General features: G+C 41.5%; 1 protein-coding gene and 1 long non-coding RNA gene across 2 annotated transcripts; one reads left to right on the forward strand and one right to left on the reverse strand.

The window, feature by feature from the left end:
* Positions 1-242: 242 nt before the first annotated feature.
* Positions 243-15,889, reverse strand: LOC143412582 (uncharacterized). The gene is made up of 4 exons (XR_013093098.1): positions 15,784-15,889; positions 9,164-9,266; positions 8,139-8,249; positions 243-334 (listed from the first exon to the last, which is right to left on the reverse strand). It is a non-coding gene; the product is annotated as an uncharacterized LOC143412582 (long non-coding RNA).
* On the forward strand, positions 13,374-22,925 carry dll4 (delta-like 4 (Drosophila)). Its single transcript, XM_004542077.3, has 11 exons — positions 13,374-13,812; positions 13,975-14,235; positions 14,625-14,682; positions 15,360-15,623; positions 17,546-17,606; positions 18,652-18,782; positions 19,013-19,182; positions 19,282-19,501; positions 20,002-20,737; positions 21,082-21,190; positions 21,699-22,925. The coding sequence occupies exons 1-11, from the start codon at positions 13,759-13,761 to the stop codon at positions 21,702-21,704; spliced, it is 2,070 nt and encodes a 689-aa protein (XP_004542134.1). The 5' UTR covers positions 13,374-13,758; the 3' UTR covers positions 21,705-22,925.

Here is a 22,925-nt window from a genome sequence, read left to right on the forward strand (position 1 = left end):
AAAGTTTCATTAAGTTCGGTCCACTCATCTAGGGGGAGACGGGGAAGATATAAACAAACGTACGCTACATTCATTATCTTGGGATATAAGTGTTTGTGACGTTAAGAATTTCACTGCAGCATAAATGAAACTATTGATTACAAAACATCAGCATTTTTCGAGAATGTAACAAATTTTTTTCCACGTTTTCTTATGTAATCATATTACAGTAAACTTAAATTTGCTGATTTGCTTACCAAAGCATGTTTCACAAGTTGTCAGGCCAGTGACGGGCACCATGTGACTGCTATTTTGCCATCAGACGCTGCTTAGACTAGGCTCCAGGTTGACTGCCCTACAAAGCAGGTGAGGGTAGAAAACAATACCATACCATCAGGAGAATGTATGCAATCACCACATTTTACTTTTATTCCATTACCACATACGAAGTTATTTTTCTGACTGTAAAAATGTCATTATCACTGCTTCTCTTCCTTACGCACACCAAGGGGATCGTGAACATTAAACTGCTGCAGGTCCTACGATAAGTCAATTTCACCGTGTTAACATCCATAAACATTTCAGCCCATAAGTCAGACCCATTTCTGTGTAGATGTAAACACAGTGTGACATCAGGGTAATTAAACAACTCACGAGGACTCCAGACTGGTCTCCTTCGGGCTGTTCTTATGTCTGTTTATTCATTATGTTACTTTTTACGTGTTCGTTTATGTGACTACTGAGCGAAAACCTCTAATTAAGATAAAATATCACCACTGCACTGGAAAAATTACAGGCAGCCCCAGACAAGATGTTTCATTTGAAGTCCATGAACCACCCGGGGTAATTCACGTAAACTCAAAATTTTGCTCTAATACAACCGGATACAATATTAATCTTTGTCCTTTATTAAATATTAGTAAACATGGCTGATATATTTTTGTTTAATCTGATAAAAAGGAATTAGATAAACTGACACAGATACTTGCCCATGGAAATGTGCCACTTCAGCAAAACTAAGAACTCGGGACAGATAAACAACAATTGCAATTTGTTTGTTCTTTCCTTTTCTTACACTGTTGACACAAAGCATGAAGCAGGAAAATGACTTCTGTGGCAATTAAGGAATGTTTCATACGATGAAAAGCTTGTGTTTGCTTAGATATGCTGGATTTACAAACATTTCCAGGGCCTTTTGGAGTTTAGACTGAAAAATATCTGTGAATTCATGTAAGCCATGAGCAGTTGCTGATGCAGCAGTTTGTCTGATTTGCTAAGTGGTGTCTTCATCTGTAGCAGTTTCTGTTTATTAGTTTAAGTGTTTGACATTTTCCGAACGCAACGTCTTATTCAAACAAGCCTGCGCCGAGCACGCTGCTTTAATCACAAACTGCTCTTTTAGGATAAATACAACTGTCAGCCTGTCAGAGAAGCATTTCACAAAACTATGTCTGTGTTTGTTAGGCATGGCGTTTCAGATGTGTGTGTGCACATGTTCAAAAAGTGTTTACGTGTGTGAGTGTGTGCGTGCGTGTTAGCCCCACTGAGAGAGTTATTACAAAGAGCCAATAGGAGCGAAGGACCACACTCTAGCACATCCTGTTTGACTTGACCTCAGAGGATACTCTCCTTTCCCAAGCAAACAAACTGCCGGCTTTTTGGATCGTACCAACGTCGGAGGGGAAGGGAGGAGACGGGAGGAGACGGGAGGCAGGAGATGTCTCTGGTGGGGAATCAGTGGGCTGAGCAGAGTTTTTGCAGCACAGAGCAGCAAAATAGTTAATATATTGCCAAAGGGTGGGGGGAGGAACAGGTATAATCTCAGAAAATCTGCGTGTTAGCAGACTCTAGTCCTACAGTGATCCAATGATAATACACTGCTGTATATCTATATGGATATGGACTGGCTGATGTGTTAGGAATGCCACATTGTTTGGTGGATATGAAAATTATCAACTTACAGAGGGCTGAATGCAAAGTGAAAAAGTGAAAGTAAAAAAACAATAGAGCAGGATAGTCCATTTTTCCGAAATATCATCGAGCAACTCAAAATGATACTCAGTACAGTGGAACCCCAACTTACGAAATTAATTCGTTCCCGAGGTTCTTTCGTAAGTCAAAAATTTTCGTAAGTCGAAGCACCCATTGCGCGTTTTGAGTGAGGCGATGCTGAACGATAGGCTATAGGCTAATTGCTAACTAGAACAACAATACGTCGTTCAAGTGAAACAGCGAAGCGCAAGTACAGAAGCCAAGGGGTTGTCACATGATTTGGAAGGCATTGTGGGCATTGTAGGCTCAGCCGATCAGAGCCAGCGGATTTCATTACCCGGGCATTTTGCCGTAACAAGGGCAGAAATATTGCCGTTCAGTGCCTTCGTAACTTGAATTTTTCATGAAATGGGGTATTTGTAAGTCGGGGTTCCACTGTAGTTTGTATGGCCCCCACATACTTGTATGCATGCTTGAAAATGTTTAAGCCTGCTCTTGATGAGACAATGGATGGTGTACTGGGGGTTTGCCCCCAATTTTGGAGCATCACTGAGCTCTTGGTGCAACCTGGGCGCGTTTGGATGGACTGAAACATAAGCATTTTGGTCAGGCAAGTGTGGGAGTCAGTGAGTGGCATCAATTCCTTTAACCTCCAGAAACTGCCTGCATACACTAGCCACATGAGCCAGGCATTGTAGAGCATCAGGAGATACCCAGGTTGTACTGCAACAGTGTAGGCTTTGACAGTGGGTCCGAGGATTGCATCCCAATACCTAATGGCAGTCAGGGGACTGTTGCACAGCATGTAGAGGTCTGTACATCAATCCATGAATAGGCCTTCTCAGAATATCACTGACCTTTTCCTTGAACAAAGGAAGTTGCTGGTCTTGTTGATGAGTTAAGGGCCTTCTACAGCCCTGTCCAGATCTCATAGAGTAACTGTCTGTCTCCATGGAATTTCCTTCACACATTTGAGACTGTGCCGGGAGACACAGCAAACCTTCTGGCAATGGCACATACTGATGTGCCATCCTTGAGGAATCGGGCTACCTGAGCAACCTGGCACCTATCACCAGTAGTGACATTGAGCTTAGACAAATGAAGACTAGTGAAAAAAAACATTCTTGTTTTAGTTGTTGCCCCTCTAGTGCACCTGTTGTTAATTTCATTAACACCAAAGAAGCTGAAACTGATTAGCAACCCTCCCCACTACCCAACTGACCAAACTGGATCAATATCCCAGAAGTTGAATTTACTTAATGCTATATTCTGATTAAAAAGTGGATCTTTATATTTTTAAAAGGCCATTATGTATGACATAGCATTTACATATTTTACATAATGTTTGAGCTGCATTCTCAATTCTCAGCAAAAAATATTTGTATATTCAAAGCAAAGCATCCCAATCAAGAACAATCACAAGTATATGGCACTGGGGCTCACTGTTGTGGCGAATCCACTTAGCCAAAAAAATGGATCGGACATCAATTGTAGAAACGATAGTCTTTATATAAGGCTTCAAAAAGGGGAATGTACAACAAATAAACTGATCGACATCAGAGCAACATATAAAGGCTTCCCGAAACTTTCTTTGCTAGCTAAAACCCAGAGTAACTTTCGTCTACCACAAAGGATTCTGGGAAATGCAGTTTTCTAATGAAAATACCTGTTAAATGCTCCCCTTTAGCAGAAAATTAAATCTATAATTAACAGCTCTAACTAGACATGTGGCTAACACTTAAATCACTTACAAAATAACCAAAATGCTGTTATCAAACAATAAACTGCAATAAAGTTACAACACTCACAATTCTCAGTATTCAGTACTGATCATTTTTGTAGTTAATCAATGTTTTTTAACCAGTAATATTTTTTCCTGTGTTCAGTGGTGTTTCAAACAAAATTCTGTCATGGAAACAAATTCCAGTGACCCTTAAGTTACCTTAATGGGAACGTCGATGAACACGACACATGAAACAAACACAAACGGGCAACCCCCACAACCCTGAATTGGATGGATAGCTACACAAATTTTTTGCGCCAGAGGAGATTGAACTGAAAAAGCTTCTCGGATGAGAGGTGAAACGTTTTCAAGAAACTTACAGTACTTAAAGGAGTCCAGTCGCTTTTCTTTCCAAGGTCCTTAGACAACATAACATCACATTCACAGGGGAAATAATATATCCATCCATCCATTCATTCATTCTCTTCCACTTGTCCTCATCAGGGTCGTGGGTGTATGGGGCTGGAGTCTATCCCAGCTGCCACTGGGTGAGAGGCAGGGTACACCCTTGACAGGTCGTCAATCTGACCCACCCGTTGAGGACGTGATAGGGCACATGCCCACATATATACATAAATAATCTATCGTCAATATAGTGAAACAGCATTCATTCTGGCAGTCAGCATACCGGTTGCCTGATCCTTGCTTCCCTGTTGCTGTCATGGAATTAGGGTTAGGGTCTTGTAACAGATTATGAATCACACCATGTGGACACGGCAAGTTGGCTCTCCAAGACTACTCACAAGAAATAAGCTTGTGAGTAGTAATCGCTTTTTCATTACTCTTAATTGTTTTGCTATAAGTATTTTCAACTGTGTAAAATTTGACATGGCAACTTGTTGGGTTTCTGCTTTTCTAAAGCTTCTTAATATGATTTTAAACTTGATTTATAGGACTCATCTAGCACAGCAGGTCCTGAAAAAAAAAAAATGTGTATGTCTATCCATCCTATTACCCGGTCGTAAGGGGCTATATTTAACAAATGCATTTTCTCTATATAATTAGACTACCATCTGGAAACATCAGAGTTGTGTTCTAGTTAGATGAAATTATCTACTGATACTTTTGTTTTTATGGTGGAGCTTTTTTTTATTTGTGTGACTATGTATTACTGCTTGATTTTATTTTGTTGATATATCTGTCCCAAGTTATAGGTACTGAATTGACTGATTCAGTGAAAATTTCAGGCAGTTACCTTTAATAGCTGTTTAGATATGCTGGAAGTCGATGAAAAATCTATCTTAAATAGTATTTTATACATCATATTGTATTTGTACCAAATTTCTGGGTAAATCCAAGATTGTCAAAAAGAAAATGTTCTAAAATTTTTTGATGATTTAAGGTGTTGTGAGCCGATAAGCTCACATTAGTCTAAAGATATTTGTTTTATTGTGTCACAAAATAATTAATCCAAATATACTTAACGCTTAATAATGTGTCAGCTGTGTCATCTTATCATTGTAGGATGAACAAAACATATACTAACATACTAACACAACAAGGCATACAATATAAATCTTGCGATATATGTAAGGCAACAATATCAGCAAATTGCCCGTATAGAAAAAAAATGGACAAGCCTGCATCACAGTAGTAAGTTTTTTTGTTTTTCTTTGCACATTATGTAGAAAGTCGTCTCCTCCTCTATCTGTAACTGATTAATCCATTATTTGGTTAAGTCGCTGCTGCCCACTCCCTTCAGCCTCCCACCGGTGTTTTTCTCAGCTAACGGTGGGCCAGCTTGATGCTGCTGCTGCTGGGAGACTATTGGGATTAATGCTGCCGACTGACACTAATCTCATTGTGGTTAAGGCTTTGGAGAGACTGCATAGCCTACACCCACTTCACTCTCACTCCCAAACACGTATTTATGGCACCAATCCACTGGGATATTCATGCCCAGGGAGGGATTTGTGTAGTGGATTCTTTCACTCACTGCTCATCTAATGGATGGCTTGATTTAATTCCTAAATGACTGATTCTGAAGTCTTGAAAAACTAAACTTAAAAGATACAAAGAAACACACAGAAATCACAAACCTATTGTGTGCTTTTACTATTAAACACTATGTCATGATTTTTACTCTTATTATTTATCACTACAGTAAAGCCTTGACTTTGAACTACATATCAAAAAATTCACCTGAGCGGTGAGTCCTTCCACTTATCTGAATAATTATTGAAAGCTCTTTGTTCATGGTGAATGATATCTGCTGCTTTTATCAACTTCAGGAGCTGCTGTCACTATATTTAGCTTATATAGCCTGTGTTTCCATGGCTACTACAGTTAAACTGTGGTGGTTAAAGGCAGGAAACCTATACAATCCACATCCTCGTAAATCATGTCAGCAATCACAGCGTTTGTATCAGAATACTAAATCATTTCCACCTGAGTCCTGTAGTAAACATTAACAGAACTTAAAATCATTAAGTCCATAACACTGGCATTGCTCTGTTATATGAATTCATGTACCCAATTTTTATGTTTGAAAAACTGTTTCAGTAAAAAAGTATTTTAGTTTGATTTTTCAGTTTCATCTTCACAAAAATTGTGCTGATTAAATTCTGCAAAGCTTGTCTTGAGTTAAGTTGGAGTAACGTGACATGCTCTTCCCTAGAAATGTAACTACACACTGCATCAACCCAACCCTAAACAATTACCATCTCAATATAAGGAATAATAATCATAGCATAATGACTCACAAATGTCTCACTCGAGGGACAAATATGACAAATATACCCCCACACCAAATTTAAAAAAAAAAAACCTGACCAGAACAAAGAACATAGAAAAAAGTCCCAGCATTTTATTTGTTTGTATCGGCTGGCACTGCATATAAAACATGACCACAATGTAACTGAACACATAACACACCAGGTAAAGGTGCTGGTTTACACACCGAACAAACGTAAGAAGCATGCCAGGAAGAGTAACTGGTGTAGAAAATGAGTAAATAAATCTACAAAATCAATCATGCAGCGCTACCTGCAGTGACAACCCATTGTGACTAAAAGAGGAACAGAAAGTACCTTTATGATGCTTTCTGCTTTTATTCCCTGTGAGATTATTATATTAGATTATTATATATCAATGCAATTATTGTGGTTTGTACTTCGAGCTATTCATTTTAAAGCTGTAGGTACTTTTTTTGCAGAATTGCAATATTAAAGACCAAACTTTATACCCATCAATCAATCAGTTATTACAATTGAGCAAATCTAAATATTTTTCATTATACAAAATATAACATAGCAGTTTTATTTATATAGCATATGTCATTATCATAAACCTTGGAGATTAAAAACATAAAAATCTGTGTAGATTTTACAATGCCTCAAGGCAGTGAAAAGCATCAATTAAAAAAAAAAAAAAAAACGCACACAGCTATTGACTGTAAGCCTGTGTGAACCAGACGGTTTTGAATCTGTTTTTGAATGTGAGCACAAATGCTTGTTACAAAGAACAGGACCACAGTAACTGAAAGCACCCTCAGCATACTTGAATCTGATTCTAGGAATATTCAAAAGATCTGCACCTGATGACCTGAGAGGTCTGATTTGGTTATAAACAGTGAGCTAAGTCAGAGATGTCCCAGGAGGGCCAAACCACTGAGAGCTTTGTGACCTAATAGAAGGATTTTAAAGGTAATTCTATATTGCACTGGGAGCCAATGAAGAGAGTTTAATACTGGGGTAATATGGTCAAATTTCCACGTACCTTTAAGGACTCCATCTGCTGCATATTGAATGAGTTGAAGTCACCCTACTGATGCAAACAGAGCATTACAATAATCTAACCGGCTTGATATGGGACACATTTCTCAGAGTCCGTATGAGATAAGCATTTTCACATCTTTTAAGGGATTTCAAAAACATTATTTATCAGAACATTATGTTTAAATTCTTTATGCAGACTACTTATAACATAATGAATGTGTAAACACAGGACTGCACATGAGCCTGAAAAACGTGTTTTCTATCCCAGGTTTCCACAATGATTTTATTTCTGTTTAAATATTAATTTGTCTGGGTTCTCCATCCTGTGCTCTCAGTCTCCTCTGTCTCACCTTATTTAAAAAAAATCCTGGAAATACCCTTTGTTTTGAGTTGTTTCATGTTGGAAGTATTTCTTTTACGTAGTAAAATTTGATGTATGTTTTTGTGCTTTTTATGGTTTTTGGTCCATTATAACAATCAGAAGGCAGACATCTTTATAGTTCATTTTGTAAAAAGGGCAATTTGCACTGAAGCAATCTAGAAAATATCACATATGGGAGAAAAAAACATGTTTATTTGATTTTGTGTGACTTCTTCATTTAAATTATAAAACTCAAAGCTAACCTCAAACCTTAGTGTGTACTCCATTAAGATAAGGTAAAACTGACCTCGACCCCCTCCTTGAGATTATGATGTTCTCAGACAAGGTGAGTTTTGATGACGGCACATTCTCTGTAGTCTGCGGCATGCTAAACAACTCCAGATGGTTCATGTTGCCACTGTAATCGTCAAAAGGCCAAGTCAGTGCTGGTACAGTGCTGTTTGTAGTAAACACCATGAAGTCAGAGAAAGAAAAGACAGGTTCCAAAACAGAACATAAGGGAAAGCATTAAGGTAGACAGATACGGGGCATTTTGCTCCAGTGAAGTCCAAATTTCAAGAGTTGAATCAGATGTCTGAATTTTCCTTTCAACCAAATATCATGGATTATCTAAACTATGTTTCACCTTCTTTAATTAAAATAACTGGACTTTTATTAAATTGGTTTGTATGAAGAACTTCTTAAAATGTTAACCTATACATTCTTCAGGTTTCATTAAAGAAACACTTTTTTTTATAGCTTGACCTCTCGAGGTCATTTCCTTCACCTGCAACTGAAGAAAATGGAAAATCCAGAGAGACTCGCATCTGCTGACGGATTTTTTTCTGAATCACTTTTGTGCAGGTCACCCGTGACTTCCTTAAATGAGGTCTTTCAGGTGTGACTAAGAAGTATCCTGTATACAGCCAGGCAGTGAACCTGTACCTCTGAGGAGCAGGTCATAAATCTGCCGTCTTCTGGTGTAACTGTCGATGTCAATGTCAGTCTACTCCAACACACTGGCCTCCTTTCAATTAAATCAGGATTTATGATACATTTACGATAAAGCCCAGGTGGACGTCAAATATAAGCTTCGTTGAGTAGTAGATATGGTCCGGCCTTCCTGATCATCATCCAGCTAAACAGGATCAGACAAATATGACTGACTGCATACACATGTCGTATATAACGACTGAGTCATAGTATACAAAATGTGAAGTCCAAACCATTTCACCTGATGTACTCCCAGTTCTGTTATTTCTCTGCCTATAAGACAGGCTTGGTGTAGTGAAATGTAAAACTGTCAAGGCTTCAAATTACAGCATGTGTTACCTTAGACAATTAGTGGCTTCCTTTTCCTTCCTTCACTCTCTGTGGTCTAAAACAGTAAAAGTGGACACTTGATGACTTTACATCTTGTCCACAGAAGTTTAACCTGGGAAGAAAAAAGGAAGAAGCAGAAGAGATTTCTGATTCCACTTTGTTATCCAAACTATTCTACTTCAAAGATAACTCCAAAAATGTACGACCGGAGTTAAAATTGCTGTTATGGTCTGGTTGAACAAAGAAGCAGATTCCTGTCATAGCAAAATTATATTATGTCAATTTAGTTGAGTCTATATTTTTTTTAGATTAGCACCCATTGAAGTTTAAACCCACTTCATCTACCCACAAAAAGTTTAAAATATAAATAGTTTCAAGGTAGTACAAATGGTAGTGTGCATACTTATAACTCCCTTGTAAGAGATCTGCGGCCCTAAAAACTTTAATAGCCTTCTGTATGTTAAGCCATGTGTGGCAAATAAAACTGTATAAATTAATTTGATATAGAGTGACAAAGGAGCAGCATATTAGAAAAATATCTGTCTTCTCATATTTCCAAGTTTCAAGTATCATTACAGATGCGCCTATACTGTAGCGCTTGCCCTTCGTTTTCAGATTACTCGTGTGATAAATGGAGAGGCTGACATCATCTTGCTTGCTCCATTAATACAGCATTCTTCACATTCCACTGACAACAATAGATATTTTCTTGGCCGCTCTCTGACCGATCAACCTGTTTACACTTCCTTGTCAGATCACAATTATTCATGAGAATTGTCCAGAATGGTGAGAACAGGAAACGCGGTTTTCTCCGCAGCGTTCCTCAAATCCACAAACAGCCAGGAAAGCATCGCGGAACGATCTGAAGCGCACCAGCAAAACCCACGAGGGGGGTTTGCTCGCTGTGGAGTAGAGGGACGCAAGAGGAAGCAGAGGAGACATGAGCTTGTACGCTTTCTTCAGCTTCCACGACACCCACATACAAGCTCGTAGACACAGACACACACACATCCAAACATCAAAGCGCTCGGATGAAGGCTACAGCATGAACTGAAGCCTGGTCAGTCAGATCCTGCTGTGTTGCTGGAAAGCAGCGAGCTTTGATGCAACATCTTAATAAATGCAGGGTCCCAGCTTGTGGTTTAGAGAATGGGTCCAAATAGCTTAAGAATGAGCTGCACCAAAGCAGTTGGCTTGTTGTGGGCTCCAGTTGCTGCCTGGCATTGCATAAGAGCTCAAGAATACAATGGTTTTTCAGCAACGCATGTTATAAATAAAACCACAGAGAGCATTTGATGACAGCGGCTTAACTCTATCTCAGATCCTCTACTGGAAATGTTTCTGACTGCAGACATCGTGCGACGTGTTTTGATTTTTGCCTACCATGCTTTACAGCTTCAATGCTTTCCCTTTAAAGAGTTTTCAACTTTTGCCAAATATAATCAGTAAGTAAGCATGAATAGGCCATCTGCAAGTATATAAAAGTGTAATATCTGCTATCTTGTACAAGCACTATAATAAAAGAAAGGGTCTGATATTGCCGACATTAACAGTGTTGTATAAAAAAAGCAAAGCTGTTTGGTTTAGTTCAGCTTTATGAAAAAAAAAACAAAGCCCATATGGCATTGTCTTCATAGTAAAGACAGTTTTGTGTTATCAGCTGCACTCACCTGTTAAACTGCAACTGTCACACTTTTTATGGTGGTGACATTTTAGCTGGACTGGAGACATAGGGCCATAAAGCAGATAAGCGGGGGAATATTGAAGATGATTAGAAACCATTATTGGCAGAAAAACTGATGTGCTAATGTGGATCAGTAATCCTGAACCAACTCAAAATGCGTGAATTGAATAAATAGGTGCAGCTCCTATAGAGCGCACACACAGATTCTGTTTAAAAACACCTCATTAAATCAGAAAGAGTCATCAACATCGCAGTGTCAACAAGTTACAGAATTAGCATCCGAGAGTCAAAAAAAAGGGGGGGGAAGAGCTGCACGGCATATGGCTCAGTCAAGCCAATGCCATTGTGTCTCTGCGGACCCACTGGAGACACAACAGGTGTGTCAATATGACAAGCATTCAACCAATCCATCGTGTCTCCCTCATATAAACACTGAATAAATATAGATGCTCTCCATTTTCACTCTCAGCAGTGCACAGAAACAACAGATGAAATGCAAACACTTTGAGATCGTGCCGAGGTCAAGGGAAAATCACAGACTATTTAAGCGTGTCATCATCCGTTAAGTCATAAATATACACTTTTAGGAGGGGGGGAAAGCAGCTTTTGTTGATTCTAGGTGACTAAGATTTTAAGATTAATCAGACTCTAGTCACATGTACTTGGACACATTTGTTCCCTTTTCATAAGCATAGCATGCACACCTACAAGAAAAAAACGGGGGGGAAATAAAAGAGTTGATGGAGGAGTGCACAGTTCATATGCTCAGCACTGACTACAGTATTCAGTGTTTTGTCTTCAACAACCTGATTATCATATTTTCCAGAAGCCTCCTCCTCACGTGGGCAAATGGTGTTGCTGCACAGCAACAAGTTTTGTCATATCCCCAGCGTTCACGTAGGAAGTCATTTTATTACACTATTACTGTAGTTTCCTCTTAACAAACGCTCACATGATGCCAAACAGAATTTAGATGAACAGGTTGGAGAAAACTGGCTCGTGCCCTCCGCGAACAGACGATAGAAAAACGGTGCGTCGGACTGCCAGTCTCCCACCAGATGGTAAATGAGAGAGACACGGGCGATCGAACAACAAATACAACCGATGAGATTAATCAAAAAAACAGCCAATGGATATGAGGGGGGAAACTGAGGTAAAGAGTGGGTTCCAAAAATTCAAATAGGGATTCTTTTTCTTTTAAATATCCCCCGGAAGTCTTTTCAATACAAATTCAATAAATAACATGTATAAATTTTATGTGATTGACATTCTTTGTGCATTACACTGGCGTCTACGTCATCCTTAGTGGGTAAACCTGGAAGTTATTTATTTATTATTTGCGTCAAACGGATTTAAGATAAGACAAATTGTCAGTTTAATAGTTGGACGCATCACCGCTGCCAATTTCAGGCCATCAAATCAAATATTTTATCTCGAAAATTCGGGGCTCAGATTCCTATTAGATGTAAAAGGCCGCGTGGAGAATAAATCAGTTTTACGCACGCGGGTGAAACCACGCGCAGTCTCTCCGTGTGTGTTTGTAGGGTATCACAGAGAGAGAGAGAGAGAGAGAGAGAGAGCTCATTTGCATACAGCTGAATAGTTAAGTCCCCCAGTCCTGTACACCCGCATGAGGGCGAGAGAGGGACACGCGCCGCAACAATAGGAGGCACGCTGCCATTAACCGTAAAAATACTTGGGTGGGCATGAAGGGGCGCACGCGCTGCAACATTAAACACAACTAGAATAAGATGTTCAGAAAGGAGAAAAAACAGAATGGAAACATAATACGAAATGTAGGTGGGTGTGCGTAAAATACATTTTTTATTGGAGCTGAGCAAAGGCCCTTTTTCTAAATTAAAGCAAGCGTGCGTTTTAGTGGGATCATTTGGGTTTGGGAGTTGTAAGATATTGGCTCTTGTGCTTCTGGGTTTAGTCTGAAAAAAAGTAACATTCTGAAAACTCAAAAACAACTCAAAAGATTGTCTCCCCCCCTGTAATCGCATTTCTGCTTTCATTGTTTGTCTTACATCCCGAGGGAGGCGCACATGTGACCCCACAGAGAGTGGAGGGTCCTGGAAGGATAGCCCAAGTGTGCGAGGCTCCAGTGCTGCAGTAAGGGCTAATTAGGCGTGCAATTGAGTGGAACCGGGGGTTAAGGAAGGTACAAGGAGAGTAGGACAGTAATTGAATTTCTGCTCTCCATTCTCGAAGTTTCGGCTCTCCTGCGCTGTCCCCTCTCATTGTGCAAAAAAAAAAAAAGTCTAAATGTGCGCCCCGCATATTGTGCGCTAAAAATAAGTCAGCAGATGTTGGGGGCTTGTTAATAATCGCCCGGTATCCATGGTGGTCAGTCATCTCTCTGCCAGTGGGTATTAAATCTGGATAATTGTTGGGGTGGAAAGAGAAGGGGGTTGAATATGTAAAGTGGGCGGTGCCAGTTGGGTGAGTGGCAGTTTATGTAATGAGCAGCGCAGTGGTAGTCTATATATCTGGGAGGAGACACACTAGGGTTCATTCAGTAGTAATAAGACGAGTGATGAACGTCCGTGGCGCACTGACGCACCGACTTGAGCACCAAAACAAGGTCTGAGCCGCGCGCACACAGAGGAGTTGACCATTGTGGAGTACAATATCATGCAAGGAGAGGACGCCTGCTGACGGAGTGGGACACAGCTGTGGATATTGGTCTTCCCTCACCTTTGGATAACTTGGAGATTGGAAACGCTTCCTCTGGACGCTTTTGACGCACGGCAACAAGGAGCTATTGAGGACTAATCGGGAGTGGAGGATTTATAGTGTTTCGTGGAAGGGTTTTTTTCAATACCCTATTTGTTTACCTCGGCGTCAATACTTCGGAATAAGAAGGTTTTGCTGCGTGAGTGGCTGGTGACGCGGCTGCCCTGGAGAAACAAGAAGGATGGCAGCCTGGTTCACCTTTACCATCGCATTTAGCACCACGTTAATATCACAGGTATGAAAGAGGATCTACATCTCCTTGGTGGTCCTGAGACCTCGGCGAAACCAGATGGAGAGCCGACTGTTTAATTTTTACCCCCCTCCTTTTTTTAAATAACAGAATAAGCTTCATGTAGCTGCACGGCGTTTTCTTAAATAATATTTCCTTCTCTTTTAGGTATTTGGATCCGGAGTTTTTGAGCTGGATCTCCACGAATTTAAAAACCACAAAGGTCTGCTTGCAAACGGAGATGCATGCAAACCCAACTGCAGGACTTATTTTAGAATTTGCTTGAAGAACTATCAGGCTGTGGTCTCTCCAGGTGACTGCATCTTTGGAAGTACAATGACACCAGTGCTGGGGACAAACTCTTTCAGCGCCAAGGACAGTGGCACTTTACCTACACCGATTCAAATACCCTTCAACTTTGGCTGGCCGGTAAGGGCGTGGAGCAGCACATCCACTTTATTTGTTTCACTACAGCGATTGCTATTATGTTGATTTCGGGGAACTGCTATGCATTTTGGGAGCGCACCGATTATTGGTCAGCTAGTCTAATCCATATCATTAGGTAATACTCTTTCGACTAACAGATTGGACTGCTGCCATGTCGTTCATTTCAAAATCCAGAAAGGCTCTCGTGATCACTGTGACACATATTTCCTCGTGCAGTCTTAAGTCTGATTTAAATTTCTCTTCTCAATTAGCAGGAGCCTATGAAATACAAAAATAAGCAAGATTTAGGCTCTCGTCTAAATTGCGAGCACTCTTTTTTTAATCGCTATAGTATTTGTAGCATGTATTAACGGCATATGTTTTCTCTTTAGGGGTCCTTTTCATTAATAATTGAAGCCTGGCATTCACCTTATGGAAACCTACCTGTAGGTAAGTGCAGCCTTTTTTGCCACAGGAGGGAGCTCTGTCTGTAGGTTTAACACACTCCAGTCGGTTTACAATTTTTGCACACTTAACATGCACGAAAGCAGAAAATAAATTGGGCTATTAAATGCAGTTTAGTCACTGAAGTGTTCCCCCTCCACCTCCCGTTAATTGTTCATCATTTCAGACAATTTTCACGCCTATTCATGCCTTTGTTATGAACTTCAGAACACCTTTTTCATTCTTATACCCAATACAATTGAACTTCCTCTAGTTTATTTTTGGCGTGGGAAAGAGCTGTGGGCTTTGGTGAGAATACTCAGTGCTTGCCAAAAGCCCCTGACTACATCTTCCTGTATTTTACACCTTACTCTGTTCTGCCCTTTGGAAGAGGGGACTGGGCCTGGGAATGTTTTTGCTGACGGAAAGAAAGAGGAAATTTCAACCTGAGTTTATCTTTCATCTAAGCTGTATGGGATTTGATAAGGGATGCAGCTTGGCACTGGGCAGATTATTAAAGCAAAAGTGGATGACTTTTGACCTCGCAAGCCATTTATGATGCATAAGTGACATAAAACCATAATCAATCCAGGACATGGGCAGGTTTAAACTCTAAACTTCCTCCATTAGTTCTGACTTCCTCTTCCTTCTCCTCTTTTTTCTTTTTCTTCATCTTCTTTCAGAAACCAACAACCAAGACGCTTTGATTAGCCTCTTTACCATCCAAAGACAACTTGGTGTAGGAACTGACTGGTCTCAGGATACACTGGCCAATGTGCAGACAGAGCTGAAGTATTCGTACCGATTCATCTGCAATGAAAGTTACTACGGAGAAAGTTGTTCCAAAAAGTGCACGCCCAGGGATGACCGATTCGGCCACTACACCTGCACCCGTGATGGACAGCTATCCTGTCTGCCCGGCTGGAAGGGGAAATACTGCGAAGAACGTAAGCAACCAGCTACATAATCTTTATGTTTTACAACTGTCTGGCTCACTTGCTATCAGTAGTCTATTCTTGGTGATCACAGTCTGTAGTTGCTTCAACTCAATCTGATTGTAATGAGTTTTTGGATAGTGTTCTGCAGGATTTGGTGGACAGGCCTTACCTTAAAGTGGTTAACTGTCCAATACTCTGATGAATCTGTTTCTGTACATCGTCCTTTGCTCTTCATAATCATTATAATGGTTTCTGCCTATAGAGAGAAATGCATAAGTTTGATATCAGCTGTTGCTAGTATGTGAGTTGTGTAACCCATAGGTCATCATCCTCAAGGCCACAGGATGTTTGAGTGCTATAACTAGACATGACCTCATGATATCTGGCAAGTCTGATAGGCAATTTTGGTGTGGAATGCATTTTTCATAGCTGTTTGCTTCATATAATTTGTAATCATGTAATTCTGACGTGCAATTGGTGGGTTTGTGGGTACTCATTGAATATGGGTTTTCTTGGCGGGGGCAGGCTTAGCACGACAACAGGCACATTATACTTGTGCAAACCCACTTGGCCAGATCGTGCACCAGCACTCCCAAGATTTGGAAAGTTCTGAATGAGCCTATGAGGAGGCTCGATGCCATTTGGCTCCACAATACCAAGGGCCCCCTTTCACCAAAACAAATTAATCAAAGAGTAGATTGGAAGGAGGCACCGTGAGAGTAATAGTTACCATGTGCTGGATATGTGGCCACACGGGTGACAGCGGATCTGTCATCCATGTCACTTGGCGGTGAAAGAGAAATTGGCATGTGCTATTTTGACTGTGGCGCCAAATTCTAACCAGATGGGCTCACGTGTTGCAATTACACACACATCAATCGCCACTGACTACAGAAAATATACATGAGAAAGACAGATTGGGCATCTTTCAGAGGCCATAATTTGCCTTCTCGCTCACACGCTCCCATACATAAATTTTAACAAGCCCGGCCGTTCGGGGCCATAGTGTAGAGTTTGAAGGAGCTTAGTAGCAAACACATTAATGCAGAAACACACACTGTGGACACTTGCGCACAGTGGTAGTAGTAGTAGTCACGTGACACAAATGGCTGGCTAACTTAAGCTAAATCTACGCGTATTAGCGAACATTTACCTGCCGTTTCTGTCCAGGTAAGTTAAAGGAAGAGCTGTTAATTTCTGTTTACTACTGTACCTTCAGAAAGCGCGTGCCCGGTAACTTAATCTGCAGGAGAGAGGGGAGGGCGCGAGGGGGTGCGCGCGGGCATTGATAGAAGGAGCCCGGGCGACTGCACGCGCCAAGGTTAATCGCAGCATTATTATCCGCCACGCGCCACCGATGTTTAGTCCCCTTCCATTGTTGGGCGCGCGGTAGTGGCAGCTGCAAATATGGTTCTGGCAGACCACAAACAACAATAGTGACAGCTGTCTGCTATTGAGAGCGAGCATCTGTTCTGGACTAAACCGGCCGCTTACTGTCAGTCGCCTGATATGTTGCCCCGGCGAATCAGTGTCATGACCGGTACACTTAAAACAGGACAAACAAACTCTCACCCACACACACACACAAACGACCCACCCAGTGGCAGCTGTGGGTGTGGCGGACAGGTTTAGATCAAATGGAGGCTTCTGAGGAAAGTTGAGCCTCACCAAGGCCCCGTGTACTTTAATATACAGAGCTTACAGTTGGCTATTTCAAGGAAAGCCTTGGTTGTTGTGTGCCTAATGGCAGTGCAAGGGGCTTGTGTGACATTTTAGCTTATGGTTTATTTTTAACAGTATGGAAAATGTGAAATTGTCACACCTGATGTATTGTGTCAGGAGGAACAGGTGGACAACAGGCAAAGAACAGTAAAAGAGCAGCACCCTTACTGTAAGTTTCATTTTTTTCTCTCTCTTCTTTCTGCTTGTAGCTATCTGTCTGGAGGGTTGCAGCGAGAGGAATGGAAACTGCACCAAACCTGGCGAGTGTGTGTAAGTATTAATAATTGCAAGTGTTGAAATATGTGTTGGCTGTTAGGAAAGGAGCACATATGGGCACAGCGTCAGCTCCTTTCATGTGGAAGGCCTGGGTTGTTTTTCACTCAACTTCTTCACTCAGCTGCCTCCCAGTTTATGCGCAACAAAAGCACTTTTATCATCCGAGGATCCACATGAGCTGAAATATTTCCATATGATTCATTAAGTGAGGCTGAAGTTCACGTCAGCATTTCGGTCCGCGCCCTCTCTTCACAGCATCACTCACTGAGTTCTCCGCTTCCCATGTTCCCTCCTTGTCACTGCCCTATCTCACTCACCAGCGTGGATAATTCACACACACACACACTCACCCACTCGCTGTGATTTTTTATTTTTGCCCTCTTTTTAGGCACAAATCCACCGTTCCCACCACTAAAACCATTCCAGATTAAGGTTAAATCCTTTAGATACCAGTAAAGCTGCTCCCATGTCTCTGCGCACTAAGTAACAGAAAAATGTTTTAACCTTTAAAAGAGCATCTTAAGTCCCACGATCTTAGGAACCTTTAGGAAGCATCTTAATCTTTAAAAAATATTTTTGCTTGGGTATTATTATATTATAATTAGTAATCTTTAAACACAATAAAGATCCCTGCTTCCAGCCCCACTCTTAGCATTAACGTCTACACATGCTGTACATACATTGTATAACCTACCTGTACAAATAAAGTGCAGTTTCACTGAGTGATGAGCGATGAACTAACAAGATTTTACTACTACAAGATCTCACTTTTAGCCAAGTGAATGTTTGTTTGTTTGTTTGTTTTTTTCAGATTTCTGTGATGCATTAATTAATCATCTAATGATTGTGTCCAACTGTGGTATGACGCAGTTACTGATGTTAACCGATTTCTTAATATTAACATCCAATTAATCTGTTACAGGGATATTTAATCTGAGTTATTTGATGGCTTAAGACTGCAATCACAACACTTTTAGCATGAGAAAAAAAACAAAGACTAATGTTTTAAATGTCTTTCGTTTTTGTTTTAATTTTTCAGATGCAGAGATGGCTGGCAGGGCACGTTCTGTGACGAGTGCAGGAAGTACCCGGCCTGCAAGCACGGTACCTGCCAGCTGCCGTGGCAGTGTAACTGTCAGGAGGGCTGGGGAGGCCTATTATGTGACCAAGGTACGCCAGACAACTTGGCTCACTGCTGCTATTCCTTTTTAAAAAGATGCTCTCATATTACTTGCACCCTGTTTTCATTTGAATTAACTTGAAAGCATTAGTAAATTAGGTTTCCTCTGAAGTGTTCTATTCATAGCTTTCTACACATCCGGGGGTAGATTGGTTGTGTGTGTGTGTCTCCTGCAGACACCCTGTAAACAAACACTCTTCTCCTCTCTCCCCCAATCCAGACCTGAACTTCTGCACCCATCACCATCCCTGCTTGAATGGCGCCACTTGCATGAACACTGGCCAGGGAAGCTATACGTGTACATGCTTGCCAGGCTTCACGGGGGTCAAATGTGAGCTGGAGATGAAGGAGTGTGACAGCAACCCCTGCAGGAATGGGGGGACATGCACAGTAAGTAGGAAACTGAGCGGTGCATGCCCACCTTTAGGTTTCAACATTCACTGCTGATCATACTTACTCACTGACTTGTTTTTATTTCCATTTCTCAAGAATCTGGAGAGTGGCTACATGTGCACCTGTCCCCAGGGCTTTGAGGGTTCCCACTGTGAGCACAGCCTGCTGACCTGTGCCGACTCTCCCTGCTTCCACAAGGGGAAATGTAAGGAAAAGGACAACGGGCGCAGCTACATGTGCGAGTGTCCCAGAGGCTACACCGGGCTCAACTGCGAGAAGAAAGTGGACAAGTGCACGTCGCTTCCCTGCGCTAATGGTACAGTCTTCCTTTCCTCTTTGCCCCCCCCCCCCCTTTTTTTCTGAACTTCCCTTTCCCCCCCCACTCCAATTCCTGCCACTGGAACAACAGGAATTGGTGGGAACTTGGTGTCTATTGTCCTCCATGTAAACACTCAGCAGCTTCGAGCAGCAGCTTGTAAATGTCACCACAGCTTGCTGTGGTTGTTGATGAAAGGGGACAAATAGCCAGCGCAGTTCAATTTCTGTCCTCATGTAAACACAGAGGGCTCTGGGATTGTTCTGCGCTGGGAGAACAATATGCAGCACTGCGGTCACACTGTGGATTCAGTGGAAATGTGTGAACTCAAGCAGCCTCGCGGGAGGGATTACGGAGATTGTGTTCTCTGTCTTTGATTTTGAAACGCCTCAGTGTCGAAACGTCTCTCACTCTGTTTGCTAATGGTAGCTTCTGAGTTTCCTCCGAACCTGTATTCGTTGATGCTTATGATCTACATCCGCTTTCTCTTTTTTTCATAGGAGGTCTGTGTCAGCTCCATGGTGGCATCCGTGTGTGCAGCTGCCGCGCAGGGTTTACCGGCCAGCGCTGCGAAATCAACATCAACGAGTGTGCTGGAAACCCCTGCCTTAATGGAGGCACCTGCCAGGACCGAATCAACGACTACACCTGCATCTGTCCTGCCGGCTACGGAGGGCGAAACTGCGACCGGATCCTGAACGAGTGTTCCCTTCGGGCCTGCCTCAATGGGGGTACTTGCAGTGGGGGAGGTGGGCCGGGCAAGTCTCCAGCAACTTGCAGCTGCCCCGCTGGATTCACTGGACCCCAATGCGAATATTTCGCCGTCACCTCTCCTGTGACCACCGGAGAGAACAAAGATGGTTTCCAGTGGGCGGCGGTTTCTCTGGCTGTTGGGCTGGTGGCACTACTGGTGGTGCTGTGCATGGTGGTCTTGGCCTTGAGGCACATCCACAGGCAAGCCCAGAGGCAGCGAAGAGAATCAGAGACTATGAACAACTTGTCCAGCAGTCAGAGGGATAACCTGATCCCAGTGTCCCAGCTCAAAAACACCAACCAGAAAATCAGCCTGGAAGTAGACTGTGACTCAGAGAAATCAAACTTTATTCATAAAAACTATCACTTGGACCCTTACAACTCGAAATCAAAGGAGTTCAAGGACGAAAAGTCACAAGAGGATAAAAGTCTTATTTATGACAAGGGTTTAGATGATAAAATGCCTTTGAGTAGAGTGTACAGGTAAGAGAAAACATCTTTGCATGTCTTTATACTCTCGTCTTGGCTGCGATAATGTCTGTTAAAGAACTATTTATTCCACTCACATAGATAGTGTGTATATATACAGGGCTCTGCTGAGTAGAAATGACTGTTATGTATGAGAAGCCTCTGTCATGTAATCCTCATTTGCACCCAACAGTGGGCCCCCAACCATACATTGCTCTTCATCCACAGAGTTTATATTGAACAAGTGCTTAGCTATATACTCTTCTTTGCTGCTTCGCCGCATGTGTATACACCTAACGCATAGTTCTGCCATGTGCTTCTAGTTTGCATTAACACAAAGTGTGATTTGTGTTTTGCAGCGAAAAGCCAGAGTGTAGAATATCTACAATATGCTCCTCGAGAGACTCCATGTACCAGTCGGTATTTGTTATAGCGGAAGAGAGGAAGGAATGCGTCATAGCGACTGAGGTAAGGCAAATAAATAAATAAATGAAATGAAATAAAATCACGTCTTCATCAGCATTGCCTTAGATCCTCTATTTGACATCCATTAGGTTGTCTCAAGTGCACGATTCCTCACTAGTACACCAACATTCATAGGAGAAGATGAGACTTGCTGTTTTTCCCTGTTTTTTTTGGTATTCTGACCTAAGCTGGGGGGGAAACGCAATCACGTGCATTATTGGTTTCTATAAATTATGCTAGCTACACTTTATCTTGGCCATATGAAGACCTAAAGTGAGAACCTATAATGATTTCTCGCACATGTTTGGCTCTGCTCAGTCTCAAAGGTGCTATGTTTTAGTGCTGTGGCTTTTAGTGGAATTTTTAGGATGTTTACTTCCAAGCAAAACATAACAGTGATACCGGTGCGTTTGAGCTAAAGGAGTGCTTGGAAACTATTTTTAATTTGCTGTTTTTATGTTGTTCAAATTATTTGGTGTAACTCCATTTTTTTCTCTCTTTTATCCCACAGGTATAAACTGTGAGTGTCAGAAGGCAAGGGAACAAGGGGGGGAGACACAATCAAGGCAGAATGTAATATTCTGGATTGTTTACAAATGCTGAGAAGAGACTGGAGATCATTTTAGATGTTCACTGCTGCTCTGGAACACTTGAGAACTGGAGAGGGCAGAAAAGTCTGCTCTGCAAAAAGGAAAGAAAAACAAAAACAACAAAAAAAAGGACAGAATTGAAAAACTTTGACCGAGTGTTTGTATGCAACACATGTACAGTGAAGGACCTCTCTCAGTCGCGACAATGGTTAAATGGACTGGCAAAAAAATAGACTGACTGCACGAGGTGTGACGACAGCATCAGTGAAATTATTAAACTTCTAACCTTGGCCATCCTGGACAGTAAAAAAAAAGAGAGAGAGATAAAGGGTGGATTGTCGCCCTGTGTATCTAACCTGGCCTTGTGTGATAATCATGATGACTTTGACAGCCAACCAATCAGTAAAAAAGAAAAGGTGCCTAAAGATTTGACCACTCCAAATCCGCCCCCCCACCTTTCTCCTTCTTTCCAGCCAGCTTCGCCTGCTATGCAAGACTCAGGGTCTAGACGAGTGAACTCACCCCGTGTCACAATCCAACCTCACCACTGCTGAGTTCTGAATGTCTGAAACTAATCTTCAGCCGTCAATCACGTGGAAAAAAGAAATTTGGGGGGGGTGGACACGTCATGCGCAAGGGTGAAGATCGTATGCAGCCCAAATTCACTAGAAGCCTTAAAAAACGGGGTTTGAATGCTCAGTTGTGTGCCCCTGTCTATCCTTGGATCGATTTGCACTACCAAAATAAATAAACAAAAACAATGGGGGAAAAAAATACTTTGAAAATCAACAGAGATTTGAAGAGAAAACCACAGGAGCACAACAGTCAGTGCAGTGCCAGCACGATCCAAGAGAAAGGGAAAAGTTTGCGCATAGAAAAAAGGTGTTGGGTTTTTTTTTTTTTTGTTCTTTTTAATGCAACTGAAAACAAGAGACTCAAAACGAGAAGAAAAAGACTGTCACACCACTGCCTGCCTATAATGAATTTCAAAAGTACAGAACCAATAATGTAATTTTTTTTAAATGAGTATTTCCAGAGTTTTAATTTAAATATGACACACTGCTCTTTATATGTTTTATAATGTTATTTTGTATATAATGCATATTTATAAGGACCAAACTTCTGTAGAATAAAAAATTCTGTGAAAA

This window comes from Maylandia zebra, linkage group LG15 (assembly GCF_041146795.1).
Source record: "Maylandia zebra isolate NMK-2024a linkage group LG15, Mzebra_GT3a, whole genome shotgun sequence".
NCBI classification, from domain to species: domain Eukaryota; kingdom Metazoa; phylum Chordata; class Actinopteri; order Cichliformes; family Cichlidae; genus Maylandia; species Maylandia zebra.

Bases quoted from the DNA above. Each gene is read 5' to 3' on its own strand.
- dll4 (XM_004542077.3), top strand. From the start codon at position 13,759: ATGGCAGCCTGGTTCACCTTTACCATCGCATTTAGCACCACGTTAATA. The intron at 14,683-15,359 runs GTAAGTGCAGCC...ATCTTCTTTCAG, and splicing joins TTATGGAAACCTACCTGTAG to AAACCAACAACCAAGACGCT. The intron at 19,183-19,281 runs GTAAGTAGGAAA...CCATTTCTCAAG, and splicing joins GGAATGGGGGGACATGCACA to AATCTGGAGAGTGGCTACAT.